At 46.7% G+C, this 16810-nt stretch overlaps 1 protein-coding gene and 1 long non-coding RNA gene across 4 annotated transcripts; one reads left to right on the top strand and one right to left on the bottom strand.

The window, feature by feature from the left end:
* The first annotated feature begins 37 nt into the window (after positions 1–37).
* LOC128105312 (uncharacterized) lies at positions 38–4260 on the top strand. The gene is made up of 3 exons (XR_008216307.1): positions 38–718; positions 3845–4050; positions 4139–4260. It is a non-coding gene; the product is annotated as an uncharacterized LOC128105312 (long non-coding RNA).
* Positions 4261–12221: 7961 nt separating this feature from the next.
* Cfap141 (cilia and flagella associated protein 141) lies at positions 12222–16727 on the bottom strand. 3 transcript variants are annotated; one of them, XM_052731256.1, is made up of 4 exons: positions 15582–16727; positions 15220–15260; positions 13475–13604; positions 12222–12683 (listed from the first exon to the last, which is right to left on the bottom strand). In XM_052731256.1, the coding sequence occupies exons 1-4, from the start codon at positions 15624–15626 to the stop codon at positions 12438–12440; spliced, it is 462 nt and encodes a 153-aa protein (XP_052587216.1). In that variant the 5' UTR covers positions 15627–16727; the 3' UTR covers positions 12222–12437. The 3 variants fall into 3 exon arrangements, 2 of the variants coding, with proteins under 2 accessions (XP_052587216.1, XP_052587217.1); XM_052731257.1 differs by having other exon boundaries at positions 12222–12588; XR_008216548.1 differs by having other exon boundaries at positions 12222–15260; positions 15871–16727.
* Positions 16728–16810: the final 83 nt, after the last annotated feature.

The raw sequence follows: 16810 nt of genomic DNA, 5'->3' as shown, positions 1-16810 counted from the left end.
AACCTAGTTTCAAAAAACAAAAAACAAAAACAAAACAAAACAAAAAACTGTTCAGATAGATTCTCACCCATCTCCTGGAAGTCAACAAAGGGATTCCAGGGGTGGAAGAGATGGGCAAGTTGGCATTCTATAAGGTGGTGGAAAGGATGGGCAAGCCGGCACTCTATAAGGTCAGGTGTGAATTTAGCCTTCTGTTTAGAATGCAGTCATGTCTCCTGTTGCTTTTGAGAGTCAGTATGCACTATCAGTTAACCTGCCAGCCCTTTTGGCCCTTGGAATGATTTAGGACTTAGTAATTTAATCTTCATGTACAACCCCTTTTGTAGACAAATACTTGATGTCTCTATCATAAAAATTCCTTATTAAGGTTCCCCTATTATCATATCCTTAGTGCAACAGCAAGATATCTGGAAAACTATTGTGGAATTTAACCTCTAAGCTGTGATAGCTTTCATCAGTTTTACTGCCTTCAATTACTCCAAGGACTTTTTTTCCCCCCCGAGACAGATTTCTCTGTGTAGTTTTGGTGCCTGTCCTGGATCTCGCTCTGTAGACCAGGCTGGCCTCAAACTCACAGAGATCCGCCTGGCTCTGCCTCCCTAGTGCTGGGATTAAAGACGTGCGCCACGACCGCCTGGCTCCAAGGAACTATTATATGAGCTAAAACTTCGTCTCTGGGCCCGACCTACAGGATTTCCAGAAGCACAACTGTAAAGAGGTTTGTTTTCTCTTTGCTTCTCTAGTTTGTGTTTGCTTGCTTTGTTTTTGTTTTTTGAGATGGTGTCTCGGGTAGTCCCGGTTGGCGTCAACTCGCTTTTGTAGCCCTGTTCGTCTTAAGCTCTGGACACTTCTTTAATCAGATTCCTAAGTACTGAAATTTCAGGTGTGAACCGTCACATCCTACCTTCGCTTCTCTGTATTTCTCCCGCCTTCTCGGAAAGTAATAACAATCGATTCCTCCTTTGATACAGCTCTTCTCTTCCCTTGAGAAATGGGCTATGGAGTAGGACTTAGAACTAAACATATTAACCCGGGGTTGGGGATTTAGCTCTGTGGAGGCTCTGGGTTCAGCCAGACACTTACTGGTTTCCATGACTGGTTCTGGTTCTCAGGAAGCTCCCTTCTTTTTGAGGAAAAAAAAAAAAAAAAAAGACTGCAACAGTTAAGCTATTCAGAAGAAACAGCTTGGACAAACAATAATTTTCTCAGTAGAGTATCTTGTACACCTTGATTCCCACCCACCTCCCCAAAATCTAAGGCAAGGTTCTGACACTCAGTAACACCTGGCTTGACGGCCTAAGTGTTTCTCAACACTCTTCAGAGGAGTTGCTGGTGAAAATGTGGTCATCTGAGTGCTGACCAGCAGGTGGCGCTGTTCTACCTCCTTGTACCCTTAGACCTCATCCTAGGCAAACCAAAGTTGAGCCAACACTGCCCGCATTCCTGAGGCTGGTGCCTTTGTACAGATAATCTCTTGATCCAGGGAAGCAGATGGGCAGACTCCTGATAGCTTTTAGAGGCATGATGGATCGGCAGCAGGGAGACCAGCCAGTGTATTGTTTTCCTAGTGACAAACAATGCATGACACCAACAGGTGTCTCTGTCCATCCTCCTTCTGTCCTCATCCCTCCCAACACACGTCCCTAAAAAGAGTGTTGTGACTCCCATGCCCTGAGTCCTACCCACCGCATTCCTCTTTCCTCCCGTTCCTCCCTGAACAGCTTCTGATTTCATCTTGGATTAAGAGGATCTTACGGGTTGGCTATGCTGTTCAAGCACGAGGAACTGAATTCAGTTCCCCAACACCCACATAAAAGGCAGGTGTGGCTCTGTGCATCTGCAGTCCCAGTGCTGGGGGAAGGGGGGTAGAAACAGGTAGATCCCAGGGCTTGCTGGCCAGCTAGTCTAGCTAATCAGTGAGCTCCGGGTTCAGTGAGAGACCCCGTTTCAAAAACAACCTCTGCCTCCACACTCTCACAGGCAAGCACGTACACATCCACACACACACAAAAGAACATTACACATGGTTACACAAAAAATGTAAATATATACTTGCAGCCACCAAACGGTAGCCTCAAGATGGTTAAAACTGTATATTTTGTGTAAGTAGACACACACACACACACACACACACACACACACACACACACAGAGAGAGTTTTTTGAGACAGGGTTTCTCTGTGTAGCCCTGGCTGTCCTAGAACTCGATCTGTAGACCAGGCTGGCTTCAAACTCAGAGATCCACCTGCCTCTGCCTCCCAAGTGCTGGGATTAAAGGCTTGTGCCACCACCGCCTGGCATTGTGTCTGTATATTTTGCTACAATTATGAACTATAATAGTAACTAAACGTTGGGAAGAAAAAAAACCCACAAGATAGGGCTGACCTTTCCACATCCTTGCCTTTTCTTTGTTGAAGCAGCTCTAGAAGATGCTCCACATTCAGAAAGGTTTCTCTGGTGTAAACACATAGTTACTGGCTCTCTCCTCCCTCTCTTCCCTATACAGTTCCATCAAGACGATATGCTGCTTACTTACTTATTAGTCTTTAGGTCAGGAGCTGAGCTGTGAGCCTTTTCTGTTAGACAAAGATGCACACATTGTGATCTTCGCTCACTGTTGAAATCCCATTGCCGTTCTCCTTCAGCGTTCTTCCCAGTTCCTACAGACACCCTCCTCTCTGGCTTGTACGTGGAGTGGAGGGTCAGCAAGTTTTCAGGAAAGGGCCAGAGAGAATTTCTGGCTTTACAGACTCTGCAGCAGTTATTTTATTGGAGGGAGAGAACCACTAGACAATATGGAAATGAAAGAGCATGAGTGTGCTCTCATAAAAGTTTACTTACAGAACCAGGCTGTGGCAGGGCTTAACCCACAGATGGTACTTGGGGAAAAGATACCTTTCTTCCTCCTTCTGCCTCAACAAATCCACCACCCACACCCGCTTATGTTTTGTTTTGTTTGAAATAGGGTTTCTCTACATAGTCCTGGTTGTCCCAGAACTTACCGTGTAGACGAGGCTGGCCTCAAACGCATAGAGATCTACCTGCCTCTGTCTTTCAAGTACTGAGATTAAAGGCATATGCCACCATGCCCAGCCTGTTTCTTGTTCTTGTACATATCTATGAGAGATACTCACTGACTCTGTCAGAAAGGTAACAAAGGGGACAGACAGGGTTAAATTGAGGATTTAAAATTTTAAGACAACATTTTACATATTTAAATTTTTTAGCCAGGCAGTGGTGGTACAGGACTTTAATCCCAATACTCAGGAGGCAGAGGCAGGTAGATCTCTGAGTTTGAGGGTACTCTGGTCTACAGAGTGAGTTCCAGAACATCCAGAGCTACACAGAGAAAACCTCTCTCAACAAACAAATATTTTGTGAATTTCTATATGAATATGAAGATGCTTCTTTCAAACATAGTAGTAAGACAGTGTTTGTATAGTGTGTGTTCATGTGTGTATGTACTGTACTCCTGTGTGTAAAAGATGTTAAAACTGGCAACAAAATTCACCCCTAGGGAATTCCACTATCCTTCTGAAATATATTGGCTTGCTGTCTAGGACTCCTTCCCTTTCCTTCTCCCAAGATTTGCTTCACACCTAATTCTTGTCCTGGTTCTTAGCTGTTTCTGGCTAAGGACCTTCCCAGGGAGGTGTTACTTAACATCTCACAACATTGTTGCTAACCTGACATAGTGCTGGTTTGTGAAAACATCTGTCCTCCTGCCTCCAGATTTAGGACCAGGGCGATCTATCCATCTGTGCCTGTGAGCTAGGTTAAGCAACTCAAGCAGGCCTTCGAGTACTTGCTCAATCCTGGAGACAACATATTGTTGTTTTTTCAGGTTTCCAAAAACAGAGACATAGCGGTGTAACGAACAAGACTTCCGGAAACTGTGAGTGTGTATAGTGCACGCTGCCGTGTTTACATCATGAAGCTCTGGTGTCCTGAACTCTAACCCTCCTTATGTTTGAGCCTTTGAAAGTGAAGAACCAAGAGAAGAGCACTTGCCTCATGACAGGGACTGCATGTGAGGATCTAAACGCATTTGTAAGTGATCCACTCTGCCCTTTAAGCTGTTTTCCAAAGCCAAATGTGATTTAAAATAACATCGGCTTCTACTTTTCTCCTCACACAGATGCCGAGAAATGCCTGTGTAACTGACATATCCTTTTGTTACTGTTAAGATCCCTGTGAGCTAAGTCAATGTAGGGGGGTCTGGACCTAATCCCCAGCACCCCAAATAAAAAATAATAAATAACAATCCTCTGATACTTTTCTTCAAAACAGATGTCCTGTACAGTCTCTTCCTTCTCTTTGCAGAAAACATCAAGGTTGATGATGAAGGAAAGGCCAAAGTATAATAGGTAGTGAGTAAAGGTCATTATTTTCAATTTTAATCTCTTCAGGGCCATAGAGTAAGGTCTGGGGCAATACCTTTGCCTGCTTCCCAGTTTCTGTTACAGTCCACCCTTGATACCTCACTGCTCTGCTATGATCAGGGTTCCCTGTAGCATCTCTGTGGCATAAGGGCAGATGCCCACTTTGACCAGGACAAATAAACCCCGATGGGGTCAGGGTCAATGTGACCTCCATTTCCTATTGTGAAATCTAAGCTGGCTTTGTTGGGTAATTGAGAGATGAGAGGTTCCCTATTAATACACACATGCACATGCCAAGCCTTGTACACAAAAGCTAAGAATGTGGCATGGGGGAAGAAATGGATACCGGATAGCGTACATCTGGACTTGGAAGCCCCTCCCTTTGTCCAGGTCCTAAGAAAGAAAGGTCATTAGATTACTGGGAAGGAGGCTGAGTAGTATAGAGATGAGACTTCCATGTGTCTCTCTTTTTCAGTGCTTGGTGTAGAACCCAGGGATCTATGCACATCTGGGAAGCAATACTACCCCAGAACTGTGCTCTCAGCTTCAACACGTCTTTGAGTAAGAAAGTATTTTCCGGTGTAAGAACGTGTCAGCATGTATTACATGCAAAAGCATTATGTTGCCTATGTACCCATAGCCTGTGAACCCACAAGTAAGCCGTCTCCCTAATACTTACATCAGCTGCCTTCTTCTCTGCCAGCTCCAGCTTCTCCTGGGCATCTTTTAAAGCTTCAGAATACTTGTCCAGCTCATCTTCTGTTCCTTTCAGCTTCTTCTGCATGGTTGCTAATTCATCCTCTAGCTGTAGGAGCCCAAAGAGTAACCAGAGACATAAACACAACCATGCATGCTCGGACTCTAAAGACCTCTGAGCTCTGCCTCCACGTTATCATCCCCCCCGGAGAGACACACTTTCTCCAGCCACTGTTCCATGTGTTATCCTATGCATTGACATCAGACTCTATAATTTCTGGCCCTAAGATGACCAAGTCTGGAGTTTTCATCCAAGACTATTGGATGGTAGACACCTAGTGGGTCTGTGATGCCTTTGAAGAGAGGGGAAAAAATGGACCACGTTCTTACCTTTTGTGCCAGAAGTGAAACATTCTTCAAAAACTTGTTCTACTTCTACCTAAGTCCAACAGGCACACTGTGGCACACAAGAGGCTACCGGCTTTCTCAAGGTCATATGGACAGTCTAAGGTGGATACCCCAGAGCAGTGCTTCTCAACCTTCCTGATGCTGTGACCCTTTCATGCAGTTCTTCATATCACGGTGACCTCCAACCATAAAATTATTTTATTGCTGCTTCATAACTATAAATTTGCTGCTACTGTTATGAATGGTAATGTGTTTTCTGATGGTCTTAGGCAACCCCTGTAATTCCCAGCAGGGTCCTGGCCCCCAAGTTGAGAACCACTGTTCTGGATGTTCTCTGCTTCTTCATTTTCCCATGAAAACCAACCACTTTTCCTCTCTCTCTCTCTCTCTCTCTCTCTCTCTCTCTCTCTCTCTCTCACTCTCTTTTCTAAGACAGGGTTTCTCTGTGTATCTCTGGCTGTCCTGGAACCCGCTATGTAGACCAGGCTAGCCTCTGCCTCCCGAGCGCTGGGATTAAAGGCCCACCTCTGTTTTGTAACCAGCAAGAAGAGAAAGGCCAATGCCAGTGCCTACCTGTTTGCTTCTTTCTTCTGCCTGCTTCTGCTCAGCTTCAGCTTGCTCAGCCCGGTCCAGAACATTCTCCTTGTCTAACTTCAGCATCTGCATCTTTTTCTTGATGGCCTCCATCATGAGCTGGGACTGTTGGTGGGCTTACCTGAGAACACTGGCGAACGGGAGGCTAGGACAAGAAAGGAAGGGCTGCCACCTGAGTGACTAGAGGTTCCCCAAGTTTGAGCCTTTATCTCTGGTCACGGCTCCACCTCTTATTCCTAACATGGTCCTTCTAGCTCCCTCCCGCCCATCACTGTTCCCCTGGGGGAACACAGGGTCACACGCATTGATAGACTGACATCACCAGCAAGAAAAAAAATATTGAGGGACAGCTGAGGCTGATTTTAGACAATGGAAAGTGGGGGTGGTGGGAGGCTGACCTTGAAACTTTCCACTCATTCTTGGCAGCTCTGTGGATCTTTCAAAAGTGGAGGGACAGAGAGAACACTGGAATAGGGAATTCTTTGGCAGTTCTAGCCACCAGAGGGTCCCAGTTGCCTTTAGCGCTCTCATTTTCCCCTGGACTGTATTGGATATGGACCAAACTCTACTAGTTGAGTTAGATCTTTTGATTCCTGGTATTTAGGGAGCGTGAGCAACAGTGAAGAGGGGAGGTCACTCATGATCCTTGACAATTCCCCCAGATTGCCAGTTGGAATTGCTGTGCTATTTTGGGATTCTCTAATTGGCAGGGAGACATCGGCCTGTAAGAGCCATAGGATAGCGCAGGAGGGTTAGGATCGGAATGGCTGTCCTAGGGTTTCAAGTGGGTGAGAAATAAGGAGGGTCACATACAAGATCATAACTTCTGTTTTCTCATAGTGTTCTTAAAATAGAACTTTCACACCCATATGTATCAAAGTCTGTGTTGCTCTCTACTCCACTGCTCCCTCTGTGAACCCCTGCCCAGCCTACTGCCCACCATGCCATGCCATTATAGTCATCACTGCCATCTCTGTGTTCCCCAGGGTAGAGCCAGCCTCGTTTCTAATTCCATCTGGAATCTCGTTATGGACAGGTGGCAATTGAGCCCATACACAGTTGCCATATACCCAAGTATGCCAGAGAAGTGGACACTGTTCAAGGTGACCAGAGCTATGGGGGTGGGGGGAGTGAGGTGGGATGGGGGGCGGGGGGAGAACAGAAATGGTTCTAATTAATTCTTAATGTCAAGTTAGTGTCAAGGCTAAACCGCAGCAGTGTGGTGACTGAGTCAAGCGCAGGGTGGGGGCAGGGCGGAGCTGCCTCACTCCTGAGAGCCTCCACAAAGTCAGGAGCGAAGGAGCAGACCACTGGATGGACCACCTGCATACACACACACACACATACACACACACACACACACACACACACACACACACACACACACACACACACACAAGACAGCAGGCACAGGGCATGGTGGCACACGCCTTTAACCTGGAGGCAGAGGCAGTAGGATCTCTGTGAGTTCAAGGCCATCCTGGTCTACATAGTAAGTTCCAGGACCACCAGGGCTACATAGAGAGACCCTGTCTCAAAAACCAGAAAAGACGGGGAAGAGTCTCAGAGCCCCAGGGACTGAAGTAGCGGAGGGGTGATGCCAAGTCTCCTCACTGCTGTGAGAATATGTCTGACATTTAGTTGGTTCCTAATTTAACAACCCAATATCAAACATATCACACAGAAGCCGGCAGGCGAGCTTTGGTAGCGATCTGCCTTTCTCCCCGCTGTGAAGAAAGGTCAGGGAAGACAGGCCAGAGCCTAGGCATGGACAGATGGAAACCCATCTTCTTCAAGGGCACTGACCCTTGCTCTTCCCCTCCCAAAACATGTTCTTGCTCATCTGTCCTTCATGCCATCCCTGCCACATCCCTCTTCCCCTGTGTCGGGTGGCTGCTGGATCATGTTTGCCGAAAGCAAGAACACTGGGCAGGACTCCACATCCGGGACATTTCCCAAAGCTCCCATATGAAGCTTCACCCTGTTGTGTGACAGTACCGGCTTCCAGAGGCTCACCAGTGTCAACAGCTCCTCTACAGCTTTGCCACCTGCCTTTTCGATGCCATCTGAGCTGCCCAGGGCTTTCCAGGGGGTAGGGTTAGGGGTTTGCATATCATCTGCTTTCCATTTCCAAGCAAACTCCTAACCTTCCCAGATTTCTCCCATGAGACTGCTCAGTCTTCTCCGTGCACTCCAACTTCACAGCTTCTAGTACTGGAAACAGTAGTCATGGGGAACTTCTGAAATGCTGGGCTGCTGCTTCTGGACATCTCGTGCCTTGTCTCCTCCCCATGTCCTTTAGACAACCTCCTTCAAGTTATCATTGGATGTCCAGAACAGAAAAGCGGTTTCCCTCACAGGCTTCAGTCTGGGCTCCAGACAAGAAGACTCACAGCTTCTCTTGCCTGCTTAATTTGAAGTGAAGGCTTTTAGATTGAGAGCAAGAGAGTGCTGCTTCTGCCAGAAAGTGGCCGCAGACCTCAGGACTTCTTTTCTGCAGCTTTTTATCACCAGAGCTCCTGGGCTGGCTTCTCTAAGGCTCTAACTTCACAAGGATTCAACCTGGTTCTCTCTCTCTCTCTCTCTCTCTCTCTCTCTCTCTCTCTCTCTCTCTCCCCTTTTGGAGAGAATTGGGTATGTGGAGCATCATTTGGCAGGCAAATGTTTCATTCACTGTGGCAGAAAGGAGCCCAAGTTATAGCTGCATGGAGGGTGGGAGGGCACTTTCTATCAGTCCCCAGGCATGTTCCATGTGTCCTTGCCCCCATCAATCCTGATGTCTCCTTCCCGCATACACCCACTCCACAGTGACTTTGATCTCGATCAATAGCTTGTCCCAACACCCAGTCAATTCCTATTGTATGTCACTGGCCTTCCAGGGAAAGACTAACAAATGGACCTAGGTCCCAAGACAGGCATTTGTGGCAGTGTCTTTTCTCTTTTGTAGTTCCCAGAGTTTGTGGGTATATATGGAATATTTACATGCTTGCCCTCCATTTACTCTTGAGAAGTATGACCTGATGATTCTCTGCATCTCCATTTACTCTCAACTCTCATCTTTCAAGTTCTATTTTTTTTTTTCTGAAGCCTTGACTATGGTGGGAAAACAGAGGAGGACGAAAAGAGGCAGGACAGGGACTAGCAAGACTGGAGGACTTGCCTGGAAGTGGTGTCGCACGCCTTTAATCCCAGCACTCAGGAGGCAGATGCAGGTGGATCTTTGAGGCCAGCCTGGTCTACATAGTGAGCTCCAGGACAGCAGGACTACATAGAGACCCTGTTCTCAAAAACAAACAAACAAACAAACAAACAAACAGAACTGAAAACATTAGTGTTTAGGGTACTAGAGGAACAAAGGAAGACTGGGAATATTGGTGTGTGGAGGTGTAGCTCTCTAGGGAAACTTTGGATGCACAATTAGAAACATCAAGCCTGATAATAACACTTTAGCGTTCCCCCTTTTTTTTCTTCCTACACTTTTATATTTTTGTGTGTGGTTGTGTCCTTGTTCCTCTGTGAAGATCAGAGGAACAACTTCTAGGAGTCTGTTGTCTCTAACTATGTGGGCGGGTTCTTCAAACTCAGGTCACCAGGCATGGCAGCAAGTCCCTCTACCCACTGAGGCAGCTCACTGAGATAGATGGTTTGTGTTTTTCAGCTGTTTCAGATAGGTCTAAGTCCCTCTAAGCCACAAGACCAGGGTATAACATCAGCTAGAGCAACAACAGGGGCTGGAGGGGTGCAATTGATGATGTGATGAGAGCACACAGAATTGGCAGGGAGGGTCAGGGAAGATGGGTGTTATAGTGGGCCAACCTGCCAATAATGGAGCCAGCCTGGCACTGACAAGCCCTGAGGGAATAGGCCAAGGTCGGAGATCCAGGCAGAGGGGATGGGGCATCCAGCGAGTCCAAATGAGCAGAGAAATCAGAGGTTGTTTAGTATAGTGGGAGTGAAGGTAGAGGGAGAAAGAACCATGGAGTAGCAAGACAGCATTACCGTTTCCTGTTTATATGATGTATTAAGTGTGACTTCTTCTAAGTGCCTTATTTAATTCCCACAGCAACCCAATAAGGTAGAAATTGTTTCCATTTCATAAATAAGCAACAAAAACTCAGACTTAGAACTATTCCTCAAAAGACATTTTATGTGCATGGGCATTTTATCTGCATGTTTGTCTGTGTACCACTTGCATGCCTAGTATCTGCAGAGGCCAGAAAAGGGCACTGGATCCTTGTCTATAACTCCAGCTCCAGACAATTGTGAGCTGCCATATGGATGCTAGGACTCCAATCTGGGTTCTCCGTAAGAGCAGCCAGTGTTCTTAACCACTGAGCCATCTCTCCAGCAAACCGCCCCACCTTAGCCCCCAATATTAAAATGTGCACCAGGCCAAACACCCACTAAGTGGCAGAATAAAGACTGAGAACCAGATCTGTCCACTATTCTCTTGACTCTAGGCCACACTACCTGTGAAGAAGCAGGTGGCCTGGGAGACAGTACGAAGCTGAAAGAGAGGTAAGGATGGTATCGACCAGACTAACAGGCCAGGAACAGACAGAAGGACTGGAAATTCAGTCCTGTTTGGTGTCAAATCCAGTGAGGTGTTTGTGGCTTCATCTCCTACAAAGCTCACACTACACCTGTAATTACTGTGCACAGCCTGCTTTCTCCACCAGCCTGGGAGCGCCATTTCATTTGATGTGAGTATTCATAGCTGGTTACTAATGGTGGGGGATTAGGAAGCAGTGGTGACGAGGGCAGAGTATGTGATAAACAGTGACATTGAACTGGAGGTGGCTTAGCCACAGGACCAAGGCAGGGCCTGGGTTCCAGGGAAATGGGAGGCTATTGGAGGCCAGTCTCTGGGTTTGTGCTCTCTGCCTGCTCACCTGCTTCACCCTGAAGACAATCCCAGCTGGGTCTGTCCTCTGTAGAAGAGGGTCCGATATCGTGTCCCTCGACCTGACCCTGAAACCTGTGCTGTTCTTTGTACCTGTTGCCTCTCCATGGTCTGCACGGGTGGAAGTGGAGGGGCGGGAGGTAGTAGCTCCCGACAGCTAAATGAAAACTGCAGGCTTTGATGAGAGCTAAGGATAGAGACGGACTGGAAAGGTTAAGAACGAGAGAGTTGTGCAGTGGATACAGCCACACTGAAGCTGAGGGTAAGAAAAGATCCTATGGCACAGAGGAGTGACCAGTGACAGTACTGATGACAGGGGCAAGTATCAGAAATTACATCAGAGGACATATTCTCACAGCAGCTCCTGACTGTGAAATTGGGGGGTCCTCTGGATGTCACTTGTTTTCCCGTGGCTACAGGTGCATGTGTTACTACTTTCCAGGATTTTCAGTGTCAAATACCTTGAGAATGGACACGCTTTTTCCAGCCCAAGCCCACCACGAGATACTTAACACCCGCTACACTGCACACCCAATGCCTGGAGGGGTCAGAGTTTGGAATCCTCTCAGTTTTGTAGAGTAGGAATTCAGGCCTAGAAGGGGCTAACACATGTTTTCACAATAATGAGATACCCTCCAAACCTAAAATTCAGCGCCCCCCGCCCCAACACTCAGGTACCACATATACCTCTAGATTAACAGCCATGTTTAAAGCTATTTGTCCACAAATTCAGAAAAGATCAGTGAAACCAAGGTCTGAGACTTAGCGTTTCTAACTAATGACCACCATGACCAAAAAGCAAGTTGGAGAGGAGAGGGTTTTATTCAGCTTACACTTCCACATTGCTGTTCATCAACAAAGGAAGTCAGCACAGGAACTCAAACAGGGCAGGAACCTAGAGGCAGGAGTTGATGCCGAGGCCATGAGGGGTGCTGCTTACTGGCTTGTTCCATATGGCTTTCTCATAGAGCCCAGGACCACCAACCCAGGGATGGCATTGCCCACCATGGACTGGGCCCTCCCCCACTGATCACTAATTGAGAAAATCCTTACAGATGGATCTCATGGAGGCATTTCCTCAACTGAGGTTCCTTCCTCTCTGATGACTCTAGCTTGTTGTGAGTTGACACACAAAACCAGCCAGTATAGAAGCAGTAATCAGAATCTAGGAAGTAAAACTATGGCAGCCAAGAATAAACCAAGACTCAGGGCTGATAATAAACCCCATGACCTAAATCTAAATTTTTAAGAGTTCGCTTTATTTGTTAAACCAAATCACAACTTTTTTAAACCAGACACTGTACATCCTCTCCCCTTAGGATACTGCATATCCCACGCTAACCACAAGGCGTCACTCTTGTTTTCCGAGGCGACATTTGGGTTGACTTGACAGTGAGAAAGAGGTGGTCTTAAGTCCCAGGTCCAGGTTTGTTTTGGGAAGCTCCAGGGAGAGACTAGAGGCTGGGTTGGCAGGCATGAGGGAAGAGCAGTGTTTGGGCAGCCTCAGAGTCTCTCCTCATAAAAAGCTTTGCCCATCCGACTGAGTTCCTGCTGGTACTGTTGATGTTCCTTTTCAAACAGCTCGTGTAAGGCAGCTTGACGGACCTGGTAGGGAAGGCAGTGAAGTGTGGTGCTGGCTCTTTAATGCTGCTCCTCGGTCTCTGGATGCCTCCCCATCCCTGTGTTCCCTTGGACCTGGCCTTAGCAGGGATGTAAGAAGAGGTGGTAGAAGAGAGTAAATCAGTGGAGGAAAGCCTATTTAATTTCCCCACCCTTGGGTGAAGACTCATTATTCAACAAATATTTTGCTGAGAATGTACCATGAACTACGAAATCTGCCAGGTACTCAAGATACTAAGAGGTGACATGGCATTTGGCACCTCAAGTGGAGAAGAGCGGCTTAGGGTCTCACCTGGATGAAAAGAGCAAAGTCATGCATTGAGAATTGGAAATGTGTCACCTGCAGCTGGGTGATGGGACATGCTTATAATTTCAGCATATGGGAGGCTAAGACAGGATGTCTGCAAGTTCCAGGCCATCCTGGGATGCAGAGGAAGACCTTGTCTCAAAAATAAATACGTAAAATAAATCCCCTGACTGGGTGTGGTGGTGCACTTTAACCTAGCATGCAGGGGTGCAGAGGCAGGAGGCCAGCCTGGTCTACATAGCAAGTTCCAGGTCAGCTAGGGGTACATAGTGAGACTGTTCCAAACAAAATCCAACCCATCCCAACCCAAAGAACCCAAGAAAACAAAGCTTCACTAAGCCCAAAACTAAACAAGGAGTGCCACCTGCAAACAATGAAAAAAATTGAAAAAACCTCACTGACTGAAAAAGAGCTTTGACATTTGATGTTAATGTTCTGATAACAATCATGAAAAATCTCAGAGGCAAACAATATAGTTAAGTCATGACAGAGAGTTTGATATGCCAGCTGGCAGGGACACAGCAGGGAAGGAGGAAGACTTCAGGAAGCCCTCCTAGAACTCACCACCAGCAGCTGTCTGTTGGACTGTGCTAACTCCTGCTCCATAGCACCCTGCATCCTTAGGGTAGCATACAGGTTTCTCCGTTGGCTCAATGTCATCTGCCACATACAGTGAGTATGTGAATCCCGCCATCTGTTCCAGGGTTAGGGTGGGGATTAAGTGGGGGAGAGGAGTAGAGACACATCCTTACTCATGTGGTTCCTTTGTGACCAGAACCTCTGCCACTGTCAGAAGACTGCAAAGTTCTTGAAAGGTTAGCCAGAACTGACGTGGAATCTAGTGTGTAAGTGCTGTTCCTGAATCATACCATCAAGAGGCAGAGCTGACAGCTGTTACAGTGCACACAAAAGGAAACAGCAAGTTGTCTCACCTACATCATTTAGAACTGGGTCCCAGTTCATTGTTCCTAACCAGTACCTTTTTGGTTTTGTGTTTTCAAGACAGGGTTTCTGTGTAGTTCTGCCTGCCTCTGCCTTCTGAGTGCTGGGATTAAAGGTGTGCGGCACCACCCAGCTATTTTTTTTTTTTAATTTTATTTATTATGTATACAGTGTTTTACCCTCATGTATACCTGTATGCCAGAAGAGGGCACCAGATCTCATTACAGATGGTTGAGAGCCACCATGTGGTTGCTGGGAATTGAACTCAGGATCCCTGGAAGAGCTGTCCTCTTAACTTCTGATCTTAACCTCTGAGCCATCTCTCCAGCCCCGTCCCCAGCTATTTTTTTAAAAAGACAGTTTCATGTAGTTGGCTGGCCTCCAACTCACTATGTAGCTAACCCTGAACTTCTGATGCTCCTGTATCTCCTGAATGCTGAGGAATAAACCTAAGGCTCTGTGCATACTAGGCAGGCAGTCTACCAGTGAGCTATCTGTACCAACTCCCTTGCCCTGCAATGTCTCACCATATAACCTAATTCCCTGGAATTATGTAGACTAGTCTGGGCTAAAACTCTGAGACCCACCTGTCTCTGCTCTCTCTATTGTTGAGATTAAAAGCATATAGCACCATATTGGGCCCCACTTTGGTTTTATTTTATTTTTTTATTTTTTCAGACAGGGTTTCTTGGTAGCTATGAAGCCTGTCCTGGAACTCAGTCTGTAGCCTAGGCTGGCCTCAAACTCAGAGATCCACCTATCTCTGCCTTCCAAGTGCTGGGATTAAAGGTGTGTGCCACCACTGCACAGCCCGTTTTGGGGTTTTTGAGAGTGTATCAATCACACTGTAACCTCGGCTGGCCTTAGACTTATGCTCATCCAAGTACTGAGATTATAGGTGTGAGCCCCCATGCCCTGCTTCTGCCAGCATTTCTTTAAAAAACTCAGGACTGGAGGTACAGCTGGTGGTAGAGCACTTCCATGCACAAAAATCAAAACCTCAGCAGGTGGAATACGCAATTCCGTCTTCTGGGTATTGTGTCACTCGTTCAACAACTGTTGAAGTATCTGCTATATCATTAGTACAAAGCCAGGGAAGAAACACGTGAGATTGAAAAACAAAGCAAAAAAACAAAAGAAGAAAAAAGAATGGCAAACACTTGTGCCTTTCCCGCAGAGATTGGGAAGCAGGCACAGAAAAAAACCAGACTTATCTACTAGGCGTTAACATGCCCATCTCCGACTGCTCCCTGTCTGCTCCACGTTTTCTTTCTGGAGGAGTCCCCAAGGAGAGCTGATGTAGGCGATGGCTCAGGGAGAGGAGAGTGGAAAAGAAAGTGAGGGGAGGAGATGGAAACACAGACTACCTGTTGACCAGCTTCTTAAGTGCCACGGCTCTTTGCAAATTCTGAAAGAGAAGGGAGTTCTGTTGATCTGCCTTGATTACTAGAATCTGACCGCCAGTCCCCTTTTGAGGAACGAAGTAGTCAGTATCCTAGGGGGAAGTGGGAAAGCTCTGCATTTCTCAGAATGGACTGAAGAGAAAATACAGGGGCCAGAGTGGGACATATGTGAACAGCTCCTGTTTCAGAAGCAGCTTCCCATTTTTGCTAACTGTCCTGCAACTCTTCCAAGGGCCTTTCTTTCTCAGGAATGCTGAACTGGGCACACCCACCCGGAAACTACACCAAGGGACTCCTCCAACGTCCGCCCCTCCAGCTCTGCCTACCTCTTCTACTTTTGTCATTTTTTCCGCAGACATGTCTACAGACATGGTTGGTGTTTCTGAGGCCACTGGGAAGGCTCTCCTTTCTGTTTAGTTTGGTCACTAAGGTTTCAGTAGTCATAGCAACAGTTAGGCGTCCAACAATGACCCTGGTCCTGGGAGTTGACTGGTTACTTGGCCTGTTGCCCTAGTGACCTAAAGAGAATCTTGGTTCTCTAGCTTTCTATTAGTGACAAGGCCAGGCTATCATGAGCAAGAGCCACAGAGTCCCTATTTCAGGATTTCAGACTACCTGCAAAGTCTAGATCCAGACACACACACAGTCCATCCAGTTTCTGGCAGCAAAGCTTCACACCCTATGTCCTGGAAGGGAAATGCAGACACACATCAAATGACCATTGTTCTAAAACCCACTTTAAATGATTCATGGCCGGGAAGTGGTAGTGCACCTTTAATCCCAGCACTGGAGGCAGAGGCAGGTGGATCTCCATGAGATCAAGGCCAGCCTGGTCTACAGAGAGAGTTCTAAGACGGACAGGGCTACATAGAGAAATCCTGTCTCCAAAAGAAAAAAAAAAAATCATGGCTTTTCAGTAGTTAATTTTATTAAATAATTTGTAAACTGAGACTAATACACTGACATTAGAGGAAATCACTTCACGTTGTCTCATCATCTTGGCATAGGTGATGCCAAGTGCCAGAACATTCTTTTTACTTGTCATACATAACAGTATTGGGTGAAAGTGGGACAAATGTTTCCACTTCAGGAAAGTCATGTTCATACACCTGGTTTAAAGGGAGCACCAAATTCCCAGAGGACATTCTACCCACTTCCTCACTCCCTTTTCCTCATGAGGCTCTGCTAAACTTTTCCACCAAACAATCTGAGATGCTCTAAACCCAAATATTTCTATTCAACTGAGTGCAACAGGGTAGACATAGCAGACATCTCACCTCAATTAACACCTTTGGGACTGAACAGCATTGAACAAGGTTAAGTGAATTACAGCCCAAAACAAGTGAAGATATTCAAGGAAGCTTTGACAGAAACATTAATGACATTTGAATTCAAATCCAGAAAAAGTGCTAATGGGAGATAATGAGGTCTTGGCCAATACTTAAAATGCCTCTTAAGAAAGGGCTGGGGAAGCCGGGCGGTGGTGGCGCACGCCTTTAATCCCAGCACTCGGGAGGCAGAGGCAGGCGGATCTCTGTGAGTTCGAGGCCAGCCT

The sequence above is a fragment of the Peromyscus californicus genome, unplaced genomic scaffold (assembly GCF_007827085.1).
Source record: "Peromyscus californicus insignis strain IS unplaced genomic scaffold, ASM782708v3 Scaffold_9__1_contigs__length_137607984, whole genome shotgun sequence".
Taxonomy (NCBI): domain Eukaryota; kingdom Metazoa; phylum Chordata; class Mammalia; order Rodentia; family Cricetidae; genus Peromyscus; species Peromyscus californicus.
Note: the sequence above shows the minus strand (reverse complement) of the source record. Positions and strands in the feature narration are given on the sequence as shown.

Coding starts and splice junctions, on each gene's coding strand:
- Cfap141 (XM_052731256.1), bottom strand. CDS start 15,626: ATGTCTGTAGACATGTCTGCGGAAAAAATGACAAAAGTAGAAGAG. Junction 15,261..15,581: donor AAATGACAAAAGTAGAAGAG/GTAGGCAGAGCT, acceptor CTTCTCTTTCAG/AATTTGCAAAGAGCCGTGGC. Junction 12,684..13,474: donor CCAACAGACAGCTGCTGGTG/GTGAGTTCTAGG, acceptor ATCCCTGCTAAG/GCCAGGTCCAAGGGAACACA.